The sequence below is a fragment of the Stenella coeruleoalba genome (assembly GCF_951394435.1).
Source record: "Stenella coeruleoalba genome assembly, chromosome: 18".
NCBI lineage: Eukaryota > Metazoa > Chordata > Mammalia > Artiodactyla > Delphinidae > Stenella > Stenella coeruleoalba.
Window position 1 is genome coordinate 46860590 of NC_137164.1, and position 13854 is coordinate 46874443.

Consider the following 13854-nt stretch of genomic DNA (forward strand, 5'->3'; position numbering starts at 1 on the left):
GAAAATTATGGTACAATGGCAATAACTCATGAAGAGTAATAAGAAGAGAGTGCCTAGAGCATTTGACTGCAAATGGAAGAGATTATATCCTGGTGAATTGAGTTAATTTCAAATATATTACAGAATGGTTTTCTGTCATACGTACTCTCTCTGACTATATTAATAAATGAAAGAGTGATGAATAGTTCCGGGAACTTGTAGCAAAACATTAATATTTCAACATCATCGTTGAGTATCTGTGTCAACACACATCAAAAATGCATGAGAAATGACTACCTGTACTCACTAGTTACACTCATTAAGAATATATGGATGAGAAATATAAATGGTATACATAAATTTGCAATGCAATTACAGGTAGAACATATAGAAAGAAAAAAGCTACACAAAGATCTCACACAGAGAAGTATGTCAAGCAATTGGCAGCAAGTTAATACTGGCAATCAGTTTGGAGTATACTGTATGACCACATGAAATACCACTTTATTTCAAATTATGAGTCACCTCAGTAATTACTGGCACTAAAATTTTTTTAAATATAGAAGTAGCAAAAATAAGTAGCCACTCTCAAACAAAAGCGGCTCTTCACTCTGTCTATGATGTAGCTTTGGAATACCCTTGTTTAAAAATAAATATAAAAACAAAAGTTTGGCTTTAAAAAGTTTGATTTCTATCTATTTTTAAATTGATCACCTAGAAGTAATTAATTCACATTAGAATGAGGCACGGCAGTTTGAAAACAAATCAACACTCAGTTAACGATAATTTCCAAGTGGTTAGGAAGGCTAAATAAATAATCTGTTTATATCTGTAGTATACAGAAAGATGATGTTCAATTCAGTTGGGGAGGGAGAAGGTCAAACTCACTGTTTAGCATTATGTATGGAGTATCAAATGCCTACCAAAGAGACAAGGTATAAATCACTCTCAAAACAGCAACAACTGGGCTTCCCTGGTGGCGCAGTGCTTGAGAGTCCGCCTACCGATGCAGGGGGCGCGGGTTCATGCCCCGGTCCGGGAAGATCCCACATGCCGCGGAGCGGCTGGGCCCGTGAGCCATGGCCGCTGAGCCTGCGCGTCCGGAGCCTGTGCTCCGCAACTGGAGAGGCCAGAGCAGTGAGAGGCCCGCGTACGGCAAAAAACAAAAAAACAAAAAAAACCCACCAGCAACACCTGTGTAGTAGCTTTCATACATAGTGCCTTTTATTTTCTTTGCTCTTTTTTTTTTGTTTGTTGGTTTTCGTATTTTCTGGCATTTCTAGAACAAATTGTATTACTTGTATTCTTTTTTTTTTTTCTCTCTCTCTCTTTGGCCGTGCCACATGGCTTGTGGGATCTTAGTTCCCTGACCAGGGATTGAACCCAGGCTCTCAACAGTGAACGCGCGGAGTCCTAACCACTGGACCGCCAGGGAATTCTGGTGCCTTTTATTTTATTTTACTTTTTAATGATCAAAAAGATTCAGGCATAAAAAATTCTGAGGGTAAGCTCTCACTTGGAACAACAGTTGCATCATTTTTAGGGAAAAAGTACGAATGTTTTTGTATCCTAGAAGATACAGTAACAATATATGAAAAAAAAAAAAAACTTTCTAGGATAATAAATACTTTTGACTTATCAGGGGATACAAAATTAGATTTCAAGAACCCAGGCCCAAAAGAAGTAAGTACTTCTTTGAAAGAAATTTTGAAAGAAAGATTTTGTTTTGCATTTATTTTTTGTTTTTGTTTATTGATTCTTGTGTGGGTTAAAAAACTGCAGATTCCCTTAGAAAAAAGAAAAGAACTTGTATCACAGCATAGAGGGAAAAGTATGAGTGGATAAAGAGATTCAGTCCTGAATCCCTCTCCCTAGGGATGTAATGGGAGAATCATTACTTGGCATCAACAGAGCTCAGTTTCTTCTGTACAATTAATGTTCTCTATTGGTCAGTGAGTTTGTTTATTCATTCCAGAATATTCCTGCCTTAAGGTCTCTGCACTTGTTATCCCCTCTGCCTGGAGCGCAGTTCCTTTAGATATCCTGGGGACCTGACCTCATGCCTCTTTAGGTCTCTCCTAACATACAATCTTATCAGAGTTCTTTAAATGCCTTACGTGAAAGAGTAAATGCTGTCTACCCTCGCAGCTCACTCAGCACCCACACCCTGTCTCCCTCACCTCCAGAGCACTTGCCTTCTTCAGAGGTACCGTATGCTTACTGTCTGTTTCCCTCCCACCTCCTCCACTGGAATATAAGCACCATGAAGTCAGTGATTTTGTCTATTTTATTCAATGCTGTTCTAGTGTTTAAAAAAGTACCTGGCCAGGCACTGCGCTAGCAGCCCTGGAGATACATGGAAGACTAGAACATGTTATCTACCCTCTGAACAGCTCACTATATTGGAGAGTCTGACATGTATGGACACAGGGGTGTCTATACATATACATATATATATATATACCACAAGCTCCTATGTCTAGCTGTGGACAGCTAGGCAGCGCTAGTCATATGAATGGCACCCTTTGGGATGTACAGTGCTCAACCCGCACCACCATACCCAGCTTCCTTGAGACTGAAATCTGTAAAACACAAAGCTGATGACGCCATTGCCATTTAAAACCTATTGATGTCTCCCCATCGTCTACAGAATAAATTCACCCTTCCTGATCAGGTCCCTACCCACCTCCCCAAGCAGCTGCATCTCCCAGCTCTCCGCCACACTCACTTCCGCGCCAGTTACTATGAACTCACACATTCCTACCGCATGTCAATGCTTTCCTCTACTCCAGACTGAGCTACGTGACCTTCCCCCCTTTCCTCACTGCAGCCCTTCATGCTTTTATCCCATTGGGCTTTGATTTGCCTCATATATGTTGATTCTGAGCTCCCTGTGGTAAGGTTCTATGAATCATTCATCCTGTATCCCCAGCATGTAACACAGGGCTAAATAAATGAATGAATTATTCACCAAATACGGACATGACTTAATTTGCTAATTCACAAAACAGCTCAAATATCAAATTATTATCAAAGACTGATCAGACTTTAAACGAAAGTGGGACCAACACGGTCCCATCAAAGCGATAGAAATGACTGTGTATGGGTGTACAGTCTTCATCTTGCTATTAAATACCCAGGGACTGAGTTACTCAGTGATCATTATATATATATTTTTAATATTGCTAGAATGTTGGGTTGATGCAGGCTAAGTATACACTTTAGACTCTACCTATGTTCATTCACATCAAATCAGGAGCTTTTTCTGACCTCCTTTAGAAGAAGAGCAACGTAAAAGTGTTTATCTCCTTGGCAAGACAGCGAACGCCTCTCAGATTTACCCATCAGCCATGATGTCTATTATTAGTCTATTAGAGAGCTAGACTTCCACCTACAGAACTGAATCAAAGCTATTTCTTTGTTAAGGCATGAAGTGGGGATTTGAAGGCGTCCCAAACACATTAGGCTTATTAAATAAAAGTATAGCTTCTTTTAATGAGACAAGAATCTGGGAAAGATTTAAAAGAAAAAAAAACCCTGAAATTGTCTGACATACTGAGCTCTCTGGCTTCTTCTCTGGGCACAATCAGCTCAGCTGGGTTCGTTCTAATCAGCAGACAAGGGAAGAGGCATGATCCAAATACCCTCAAATCTTTCAGTCAAGGGCTGCAAAATTAGATGACACAGTACCATTTCAACCCTTGGACAAACATTTCCTTTTATAGATTGACAGAAAGCAATTCTAAAAAGGATGCTCATTTTGGGAATGTCAGCACATATGTATATACTGAAACAATAATTTCTTAAAATAATAGCAACAGTGAAGTTTATAGAAAGAATGCTCTAATGTATTTGTACTTTATTTCTTCACATATCAATATAATGCTGTGTGCGATTTACAGAAGTGGAGCACCTTTTTAAGAACTATTTCTGAGAAGGCATCTGATAGAATTATCTCTCCCTAAGTCAGATTATATTTAAAGTGACAGTGAGTTTAAAGATGAAAAAATCTGAAATTATTTCATAAAAGTTATATTCTTATTGGGATTCAGGTGTCAAAAAACTTTGCTAATTTTAGAAAGTTACGGTTTAGAGATATTAAAGCCACAACATAAAAACAAGAGCTGCCTTCATAAAGGAATACAGGTTTATAGTCAGACAAACTCTGATTTCAATATGAGCTCTGCAAATTATCAGCTATAGGACCTCTGGGGATAGAGTAAACCTCTCTGGGCTTCCATTTATTTGTGCATAAAAACAGGAGCATAGGGCAAATTACACGAAAACTATGTAAGTCCTCACAGAATCTGCCTGAAAGAAGTCAGTCAGGAACAGTTTTGTTTTCTCTTTCTTCCTTATCTCTAGGACTGTTCTCTACTGTAATTTAAAAGACATTAACAAAGTTATACATGAGGAGATTCAGAAATAAGGATCAAGAATTTTAAAATAAGGAAAATGAAAAACACACACAGAAAACCTCCAAGATTTCTGACCCTTCTCTGATCATCAGATGCAACCTTCTAAATTAAAAACCATGATGTTTGAGCCAGCAGCAGACTCTGAAGGAATAGGATATCCAACTTGCTACCATATCTGTTCTTTCAAAGAGCATCTAAGTGCAAATAAAGATGGGACTCTTCATTTCCAGAATTCACAGATTGTTTTCCTTTAAGAAGAAGGGCACTTGACACAGGCAATATAATAAAAACAGGGGGAGGAAGCCAGTGTTTTAATTAGCTTAAATGTAATTAACAAGGAACTATTTAAAAAGAATATCCTTTTAACAGGTTCCAATTTTAGGGATGCTAACCAAAGCAAAAAGCTACTAATGCATGTTGCTTCTTTTCCACTCTGACAGTTACAGTCAAGATCAGAGAGGGCAGAGAACTCAGATATGGTGTGAGTTAAACAATCACATGCATTTACCAATTCTGTGAAAACTGACACTGAGGAAAGCTGGTCCATCTCCTTAAAATCTTCATCGCCTTCTCCCACCCTCTACTCCACCCTTTCCCACTTCACTCTTACTGAAAGTATCATATCTAGACCTTTATTCTTTCAGTTTAAGGCTTGCGCCTGGTTGAACACTAATTCCTCTGAGGAGGGCCCGCTTTCAGATATTCTTATTCATTTACACTTTACTTTGAAGGAAGTTGATTATTCTACCAGCATCAACAAATGAGGAGTAGGAAGGTTTGGAGTTAGAGAAAAAAGAAGAAAAAGGGGTACAGAGATTAGAGGCTCTGAGTAAGAGAGCCAAATTTTACCTATTTAAAAAATATCATTGTTTTGCCTAGGGTTAGAGTTAATTATAATAATTTGCTCTAATCATGTGCCTGTACCCCTCTTTTTCCAAACACTTATTTCATAATTATGTTAGTCAAGTAGTTAAGAGTAATGATCCTATTATAGCATCAGAGGGGAAAAAAAACAAACAAACCAGACCTAAGCAAAACAGATGTTCTATGAATTGCTGGAAGTTGGCTTTGTCAGAATTACTTGAATACACTGTCTCTGGCTCGGACAGTATCTCTACAGTTGAAATACAAGAAGGGTAGAGCCTGTCTGTAGGCCTCGCTATGGTCGGTTCTTCCCATTTATCTGAATTCACTGAGGCTGAGCTGATAAACGAGAAGCAAGTGAATCAATGAAAATAGTTGCAATGATTGGTTCAAGCACAGTTCAGGAGCCTTGCTATAAAAATCTATTTAAATGGAAGTGAACTTAGGTTGCAGCTCTAGCCACCAAGCATTGTTCCTTTTTATTCAAAGACAAGAGTATCTGAATATTATATATTGGGGTGGGGAGAGGTGCAATGGCTAACAACTTCTGCATTTCAAATCAAAGGAAAATTTCTTGAACTGAAGATTTAATAAACGTTCATTTTAAAAACCAGTAAAATGCATAATACCAAATATTTAAAAAGAGCATTTATTAGCATATTAAGGTTTATGCTATGTAAATATAATAATGTCAGCAAAGTAAGCCACCAAATTAAAAATTCAAACTATGGTGATGACTGCATGAGGCAAGGCTATGAACCCGAATGTGAAAGGAGACAAAGAAGAGATTCAGTTGGAGAGAGTCACCTTGTGGGTTCAGATCTTGCCTGAAGGGCTGGCCTAGGACAAGGCAGTTTCGCCCCTCTCTAGTGTCAGTCTTTCCTAATAGCTTCCTTTCTCATTTTCCCGCTTCTTCCTTGACACTGCACTGGTGGCCAATGAGATAAGAGGCATGCCTTCCAACCCCTCCTAAACCATGGCTTTAATTGGAGAGACGTGTTTTGGTTGCCCAGGGCTTCTAAAATGTGCTTCCTCTATTGCACATAAACCCTTGATTTTATCACCTCTCTACCTGCAGGCATCCTTCTCACCTAACTCAAAGTTCTGCAAGTGCCAGAAACAGATGCACGGATGTCTCTTGAAATCCTCTCATCTCGGACATGCCAAGATGGTGTTCAATCCTCTTACGATTTGAAGCATTATTTTATTGATCATAGTATACTGGAATTTTTTTGTTTGTTGGACAGCTTTTGAGTTAATAGAAGCCATCAAGATCCAAAGGCAAACAGAAAAAAGAGGAAAGGGAAATTAATAGTGAAACAGAGACATGCATTAAAAATCAGAGAAATTAAGAGCAGGAAGACATATCCACCGAGAGTTAACTTTGGGTAAACCTAAGTACAGATTTTTTAAAAAAATTCTCTAACAAGGATTGTATACTTATTTGTCCCAGAATAAAATTTTCCTCAACATATTGTTTTAAGTTTTGAAATACACCTATATTTAAGACGTCTCTGCAGAACATTCTTTTCGCTTCATCTAACAGTATCTTAGCACTTCTCAGTGTTTACACACACATACTCCTTCTTGAGTGATGGTTAATTAACTATTGATGGGTCCTGGCATTCTAGGGCTTCCCAAGTGACAGCTCAGTATTCTTTACTAATCGTTTAATGAAAACACTTACATGAATAATGAATCTGGCACTTGCCTAGATACACATGCAACTTTTGCAATAGTAATAAAGGCAGGCGTATGCACCGTCAGAACAAAATATTGTGGGGCTTACAAATGTTTTCACAAAGCAAATCGGAGAGGTTATGTTGAAAATGAAGCTCCAGTTCCTAAAGGCTGCTATTAAAAGTTTCATATTAAAATATACTATTATATTCTCAGCACATAATATTAAAAGCACAACAAATGGTTATGTTTAAGATGTTAATACCATGATTTGCTCGATAAGCCCGAAATGGAGTAAGCATAACTTAGATTTTAGTAATCACAGTGCCAAACTTACAGAAACACACATATCTATAACACACACACACAAATTATGTATATATTATATGGTGCAGGAAAACTGTGATTAAAATGTCTATGAAACTTATGATTCATCTCAGAATTGAACTTTGTCATCATTTAGTCTAATTTTGCAGGTGAGAACATGGAATCCTTGATCTTAAGATTTAGCTCCCACAAAACCACAATCACTGTGCTGATCACTGAACTGGTGATGAAGTGACCGGGCATGCTAGCACTTAAATATGATTTCAGCCATCCTTCTGATCCAACGCTTTGGAGAAACTAAGTTACTACAACCAGTTACTGGAACAAATGAGAGAAAAAAGTGTTTTTATACATGTTCAAGTGGAAGAACATGACTGGTAAGAGACATTACAGGCACTCCTGAGAAAAAGATATGTTTGGGGAGTTAGAAGTCCTAAACTTTGTCTCGTCACCACTTATTATATGACTCTGGAGAAGACACTGAACCTCTCTCATCCTCAGTATCTTCATTTGTAAAATCAGCATGACACTTGCAATATTTATATTTACTAGTTGTCATGTACTTATACTACACACTATTACCATTATTGTTACTACTACCACTAATAATAATATTAATTTCACCCTTGAGGCTCTCATCTGTCAAAACTTTGCAATTCAATTTTCATGCCTTGTAACTATACCACACTCTCACAATGGTCCTATAAAGTACGTATTCTTTCTTATTACAGATGAAGAAATATCTCAGAGTGGTTAGTTAACTTGCCAGATGTCACATGGCTATTAAGTGACTGAATGTGAACTTGAATCCAAATCTTTCTGACTGCAATTTCATTAGATTTTCCATATCCTGTTTCCTCTAATATATAATATACCTAGTACCTATTTATCATAGAGATTCATTTTATACACCCTCACATATACACACACATAGGCTTTAAATTCTAAAATGCCTTACTAATTTTTTTTTTTTAATTTCAAGGCCTAATTCATGAAACAGAGTAGATATTTAGTCAATACCTGGGAAAAAAGAATTAATATATGGGAGGTAACTAAGATCATTTTAAGTAAAGTGTTAATTAACTTTTGTATTGGCAGTAACAGTGGCTTAATTTAAATCTTCCTCTTCTTTAAAATTACGTTATTAAAAATTATGCTAGAGAAAAAATACACATGGACTAGTCATAGGTGAAATTCTAGACACAGAATTGACAATGATGAAAAAGCAGCTATTTTCAACGAAAAAGGGCTAAACTCTAACTCTGTGTTACAGTTAAAGGAGTGAGAAACGATCCCTTTAAAAATTACATATGATTTGAATGTTTCAAAGGGGTAACATAGTATCTTCCAAATTTTAAATTTCAAAAAAGCTGTTCTGTACTTTCCTATCAACACAAGATAATACTGCCTGTCATATTGTACCTCTCTTGACTGTTCTATATGAATAATGAAAACAATGATGATAATTAGATAGTGACACTCGAAAAGAACAATTTTTTTTTCAGAGTTAAGGAGAAGGGGCGGGAAGTATTAAAAAAGAAGTCTCATTTCTATTCAAAATACAAATTTTCAACTACGCAAAACACTCCATGTTTCCCCTAATCTCCTCCCAGAGAACACAAGGCTGAATGGAAAGATGCTGACACATGTGCCCGTTCAGAGCTAGAATGACAGGTCTGGGGAACAGGAGATGCTGCTGTTTCCATTATCCATTGAACACCTTGGCAATTCTTATTTCATCCTGAGAATGTGATACTTACTCTTGTACTGCTCTGGCTATGGAAAGGGCCGTAGATCCAGTTTCATTAACGCTATCTAAGGTCACATTTGGCAGGTCATCATCATCACTGTCACTTTTACTTTGTCTGGGAGATAGGCCTCGGGGGTCCATTTGTGCTGGGAAAAAAAGGCATATATAATGAATTAAAATTAGTGTGCAGAAAGTTAACCTTGTCCTGGACCAACATCAAGCATGGAATGTCTCTTCTGTGTATGTCACACACATGGAATTCTCCAGAAATCCCAGGAATTAGTGAAAGCGACGTATGTTATGGACTGAGCACGCACTGACTCTTATCCCTTGTACGTCTGATTTATAAAACCTCCATCAGCTCTCGGTAGTTTCAGGGGATGATTATGGAATAGAAACTGTAAAATCTACAATATTACCAACTTCTGAGAAGCTGATTAGGTAGCTCATGAGTTACTGTTCTACCCTCTGGCTTCTTCTTGCTTCTGCAACCAGAGCTCTGGCCATTTCGTTGCACATTAGCACTTTCCCTGGAAGGCGGAGAGCAGGAGGGAGAGAAGGTTTTATTTGCTTAGGGCTCCCATCAGAAGCTTAAAGAACGACAAGGTTTACAAGACTAACATAAAGGTTTAGGTATTCTTCATACTACAGTGAATCCTTGTTCACAGTTCGCTGTTGCTCTAAGTGGAGATCTGAGTGCAGGAAAATGACTGAAGTAGTAGCATTTTAACTGTGTCTACACGTGCTAGCAAGTGCCCTTCATCTCTATGCTGATCTCATTTTCCAAAAATGCATTTCTAGATAAGATCCTCCTTCCGCTGCAAACTGGCCAAAGCAGGACATAGCCTGACGTTCTGACTCCTGTTGATGGTGACCGCCAGATCCTTTTAAATGAGAGAATCGCCATCAACATTTAATATACTAATGTATATTTTAAAAAATAGATTTCATTCCCACCGCCTTCTCTTTATGAACAGCTTTAGCAACCAACGCCTAGGATTTCCATCAGCCCTCTCAGCTGAGGCACGGAAGAAGCACACCTTCTAAATTAAAAGTACTGCGCTAGCTACATAATTGCATTGCTAAAACATATGACTTCAACCCTCAGCCAGCTCCCTCAGCCTGCTCTTCCAAGCTGCCTACAAAAGATTTCTGAAACCACCACTAGCTGTAAAGAGAAGCAAAATACACTTAAAATCGTGGTTACAATGACATTTGGGTACATTTACGGTTTCATTTTTTTTCTCAAATCATTTTTTTTTCTTGCTGTTACTGTGCATCATACATTAGGTAGAGCCACAGGAAAATGCTGATATTTTCCCATTTTTTAAACCACGAAAGACAATTTCTCATGATTCTACCTAATACTTACCATATGAATAGAAAAACTATACCTAGAGAGTTCTGATATATTTCTAACTAAACTTGGTTAGGAAGGAGCGAATATCTGTTGAACCTAGGGTGTGAGTGTACTTGACATACATTCTGCCTGTAAGTATAAACACGAAAATGTACTTTGAATAGTGGATGTGTTTGGTAAATGTTGGCTAAATTAAAGAGAAAATAATGAAACTAATCTAAAGCAGTGGTCCTTTGCTGATGACAAATTTGCCCCCCGCCCCCGGCAAAAGACATCTGGCAATGTCTAGAGACACACTGATTTGTCATAACTTGAAGGAAGGGGGATGCTACTGGCACCCAGAAGGCAGAAGCCAAGGATGCTGCTAGACATCCTACAAAACACAGGACAGTCAGTGCCCCATGACAAAGAATGAACCAGTCTAAAACGTCAATAGCACCAGGCTGAGAAACTTTGACCTAGAGATTTAAGAGTTTGGACATAACGGCGTTACATCTGATGACTTTCAATTGCATAACTATGTTCCAGTTTCAAAGTCACTAGCGACGAAATTAAATCACACATTAGATTATCCATCTTTTCTGGTTCTATCCTCAAATAAAACAATTCACTGTCATGTGACTTGGCACTCGTAACTTCCACCGATACAGCACTCACTCACTCCAACGCCAGGAATGAATTATGCAGTGACGCTCATTAAGAGTCCTTGAATGTTGTCTTTTTACCACATGGTAGGACAAAGACTTTCTTTTCCATCTGATCTCTAGAGATTTCTTAGGAGAGGGATGTTGGAGAAACTCTTTGTAGAGGAAAGTAACCAGTCCCACAATTATGCAATAACAGAGAGCTACTTAAGTATTCAGTCATTCCAAAGGCACTGAAGGCATCAGACCATTTAAGATTTATTTTGGCTACAGGCAACAGAAACTGGCTCGGGCTAACTTATATTAAACGAATGTACTGGAAAGATACTGGGCAGCTCACAGAATGGAAGGTAAAGCTGAACAACCAGCACTCAAGTAGCCCAAGACACAGAGATGATACAGGCATTTCAACCAGGAATTCATCGATGGGTTTCCTCTGGGCCCATCTCACTGTAAAATGATTCATTTAACAATCGTTCACAACTGCTCAAATTCAACCAAGAAAATGAGTAATAGACCTATCTAGGCTTCCAAATCTCATACTGTGTGGTGTTACATACACCTGGAAACATCAACAAGTTAACATTTCAAGTTCCTGAAACACCATGCACGAAGACTCCTTTGCCAAGATATCAAATTAACAGATAGCCAGAGAAAAGAGAATATTCTGGTCCCATCTTTAGCAAGACAACTAGAGCTCTCACAGGTAAGTAATACAACTCAAGGAAGACACAGGCGGTTAACCAATAAGCAATTTGGCTGTGAAAGTTAGTCTCGCTGTATGAGATTCCAAATAACTGGTGTGAGAGTTGATCATCTAAATTATGTTATGTTGCTATCTTAATGAGAGTTTAAAATATGTTAAATATGATGTCTTTTTTGATGTACTTTTCAGGAACATTATAATTGAGGATTTCTTTCCAATAGTTTCAATAAATATTATGAAATACATCTGCTGCCATCATGCTGGGAAACTCTTTTTACCGTACCTTCAGCCAAGTCGAGGAAGTAATTAGAAAAGCTTCTTAAAATGTGCATTGCTGGGCTTCCCTGGGGGCGCAGTGGTTGAGGGTCCTCCTGCCAATGCAGGGGACACGGGTTCGTGCCCCGGTCCGGGAAGATCCCACATGCCGCGGAGCGGCTGGGCCCGTGAGCCGTGGCCGCTGAGCCTGCGCATCCGGAGCCTGTGCTCCGCAATGAGAGAGGCCACAACAGTGAGAGGCCCGCGTATCACAAAAAAAAAAAAAAAAAGTGCATTGCTGATTAGGTCAGATGATTAGCTTATCTACATACTCGCATAATTCCACTCTATTTTTATTAAATGTGGGGTAGGGACATTTATCCTAGTTAACCTCCATTAGTCTTTGAGTTTCTCAGCTCATTTAGGGAACACCAATTCTTTGGGGTGCCCATGCAGAGAAAATGGAAAAGTTACCTGGGCACCAGAACCAAAAACGTACCTATTTCCCGAAGTAAGAGAGCAGCCGGAGAACTATAAGCACCTGAAAAGGATTTACATTTGAGACTTTATTCCTCTTAAATGAAAAAGGGATCAGACACGGGTGGGTACTCCAGCTCATTGCTGGTGGAAGTGTCATCCCCGAGGTGGAGGTACTGGGGAACGCGGTGTGAACTTCACTCCATGTCACACAAACTCTGGAAGATAACTGCAGAACCCCCAACACCTGAAGTTGAACCTATCTACCCTTTCAAACATCCACCTATAGTCAATGTCACTGTAAAGATCATCCCAATGAGTCGTGTCTCCCTGTAGCCAGGCTCTCGTGGGGCTCCTTCCCCCAGTGACTCTGGCCTTGGCTCGATGACTTGAAGTCACTTTAGACCGAGCAGACACATTCCAGACGCCAGATGACCACGTTCATAGGAGTGACCAGCGTGAGAACAGCCCGGCTAAACCCATTCCAAATTTTTGACTCACAGAACTGTGAGCAAAAAAAATAGTTGCTATTTTAATCTACTAAATTTGGGAGTGATTTGTTACACAGCAATACAAAATCAATGTAGTGAAATAGGAGGGAAGGGGGGCAGGGCACAGCATTTGAAAGAATGACACATGCCGAGGACATGACATAAACTGATTAGAACAAAATGGGTCCAAGATGGTGGACAAGTCGACGTCCACTAGACCTTGAGCCTCACTATACACTCACTGTAACACATCAGCAAGCTAAATGATACACCCACAGGCGCCATGACAGTTCCAAGGATCCATAAGGATCAAAAAGTGGGCAGTGGCACAATTCCTGGAAATCCCCGCCCCTTCCCAAAATAGCTGGGAAACTCCTCCCACTCATTAGCCTATGGAATTACCCTCCCCTATAAAAACTGACAACCCCCATGCCCTGGTGCCTTTCTCACCTTCTGAGATGGCCCACACTCTGTCTGTGGAGTGTGATTCTCTCTAAGTAAATCCACTTCTTACCCATCACTTTGTCTCTCACTGAATTCTTTCTGCGATGAGACTTCAAGAACCTGCTTCATTAAGTGCTGAAACCAGGTGTGTGATCTCAGTTGGAAGACTGTGGGTTTTGGCCGGGTTCGAGTCCCGGCCACATGGGTTCGAGTCCCGGCATGTGGGTTCAAGTCCCAACCTGAGGTGCACGGTTTCAATACCAGCTACTCTCCCAGCTCCTTCCAGTGATTTCCTGGCAACGATGTGGAAAGACTTCTGCTACAGTTATAGTCAGCCTATCACACGCCTCTCTATTTCCCTCCCAAGAGGTAATCTGGCCTCCAGTGGCATATACTTAAGTGGGCTATTAATACAATAAAGGAAAGTAAATGCCACGTTATTTTACATTATTTACTTCT

General features: G+C 39.2%; 1 protein-coding gene across 5 annotated transcripts in view; it reads right to left on the bottom strand.

The window, feature by feature from the left end:
• Positions 1-13854, bottom strand: part of KLF12 (KLF transcription factor 12) — a 452101-nt gene that overhangs the window by 115221 nt on the left and 323026 nt on the right. For all 5 annotated transcript variants that reach the window (XM_079903472.1, XM_079903469.1, XM_079903470.1 and 2 more), the window contains one exon: positions 9029-9164. In XM_079903472.1, coding sequence (XP_079759598.1) covers positions 9029-9164 — 136 coding nt within the window. The remainder of the gene's footprint in view (positions 1-9028; positions 9165-13854) is intronic.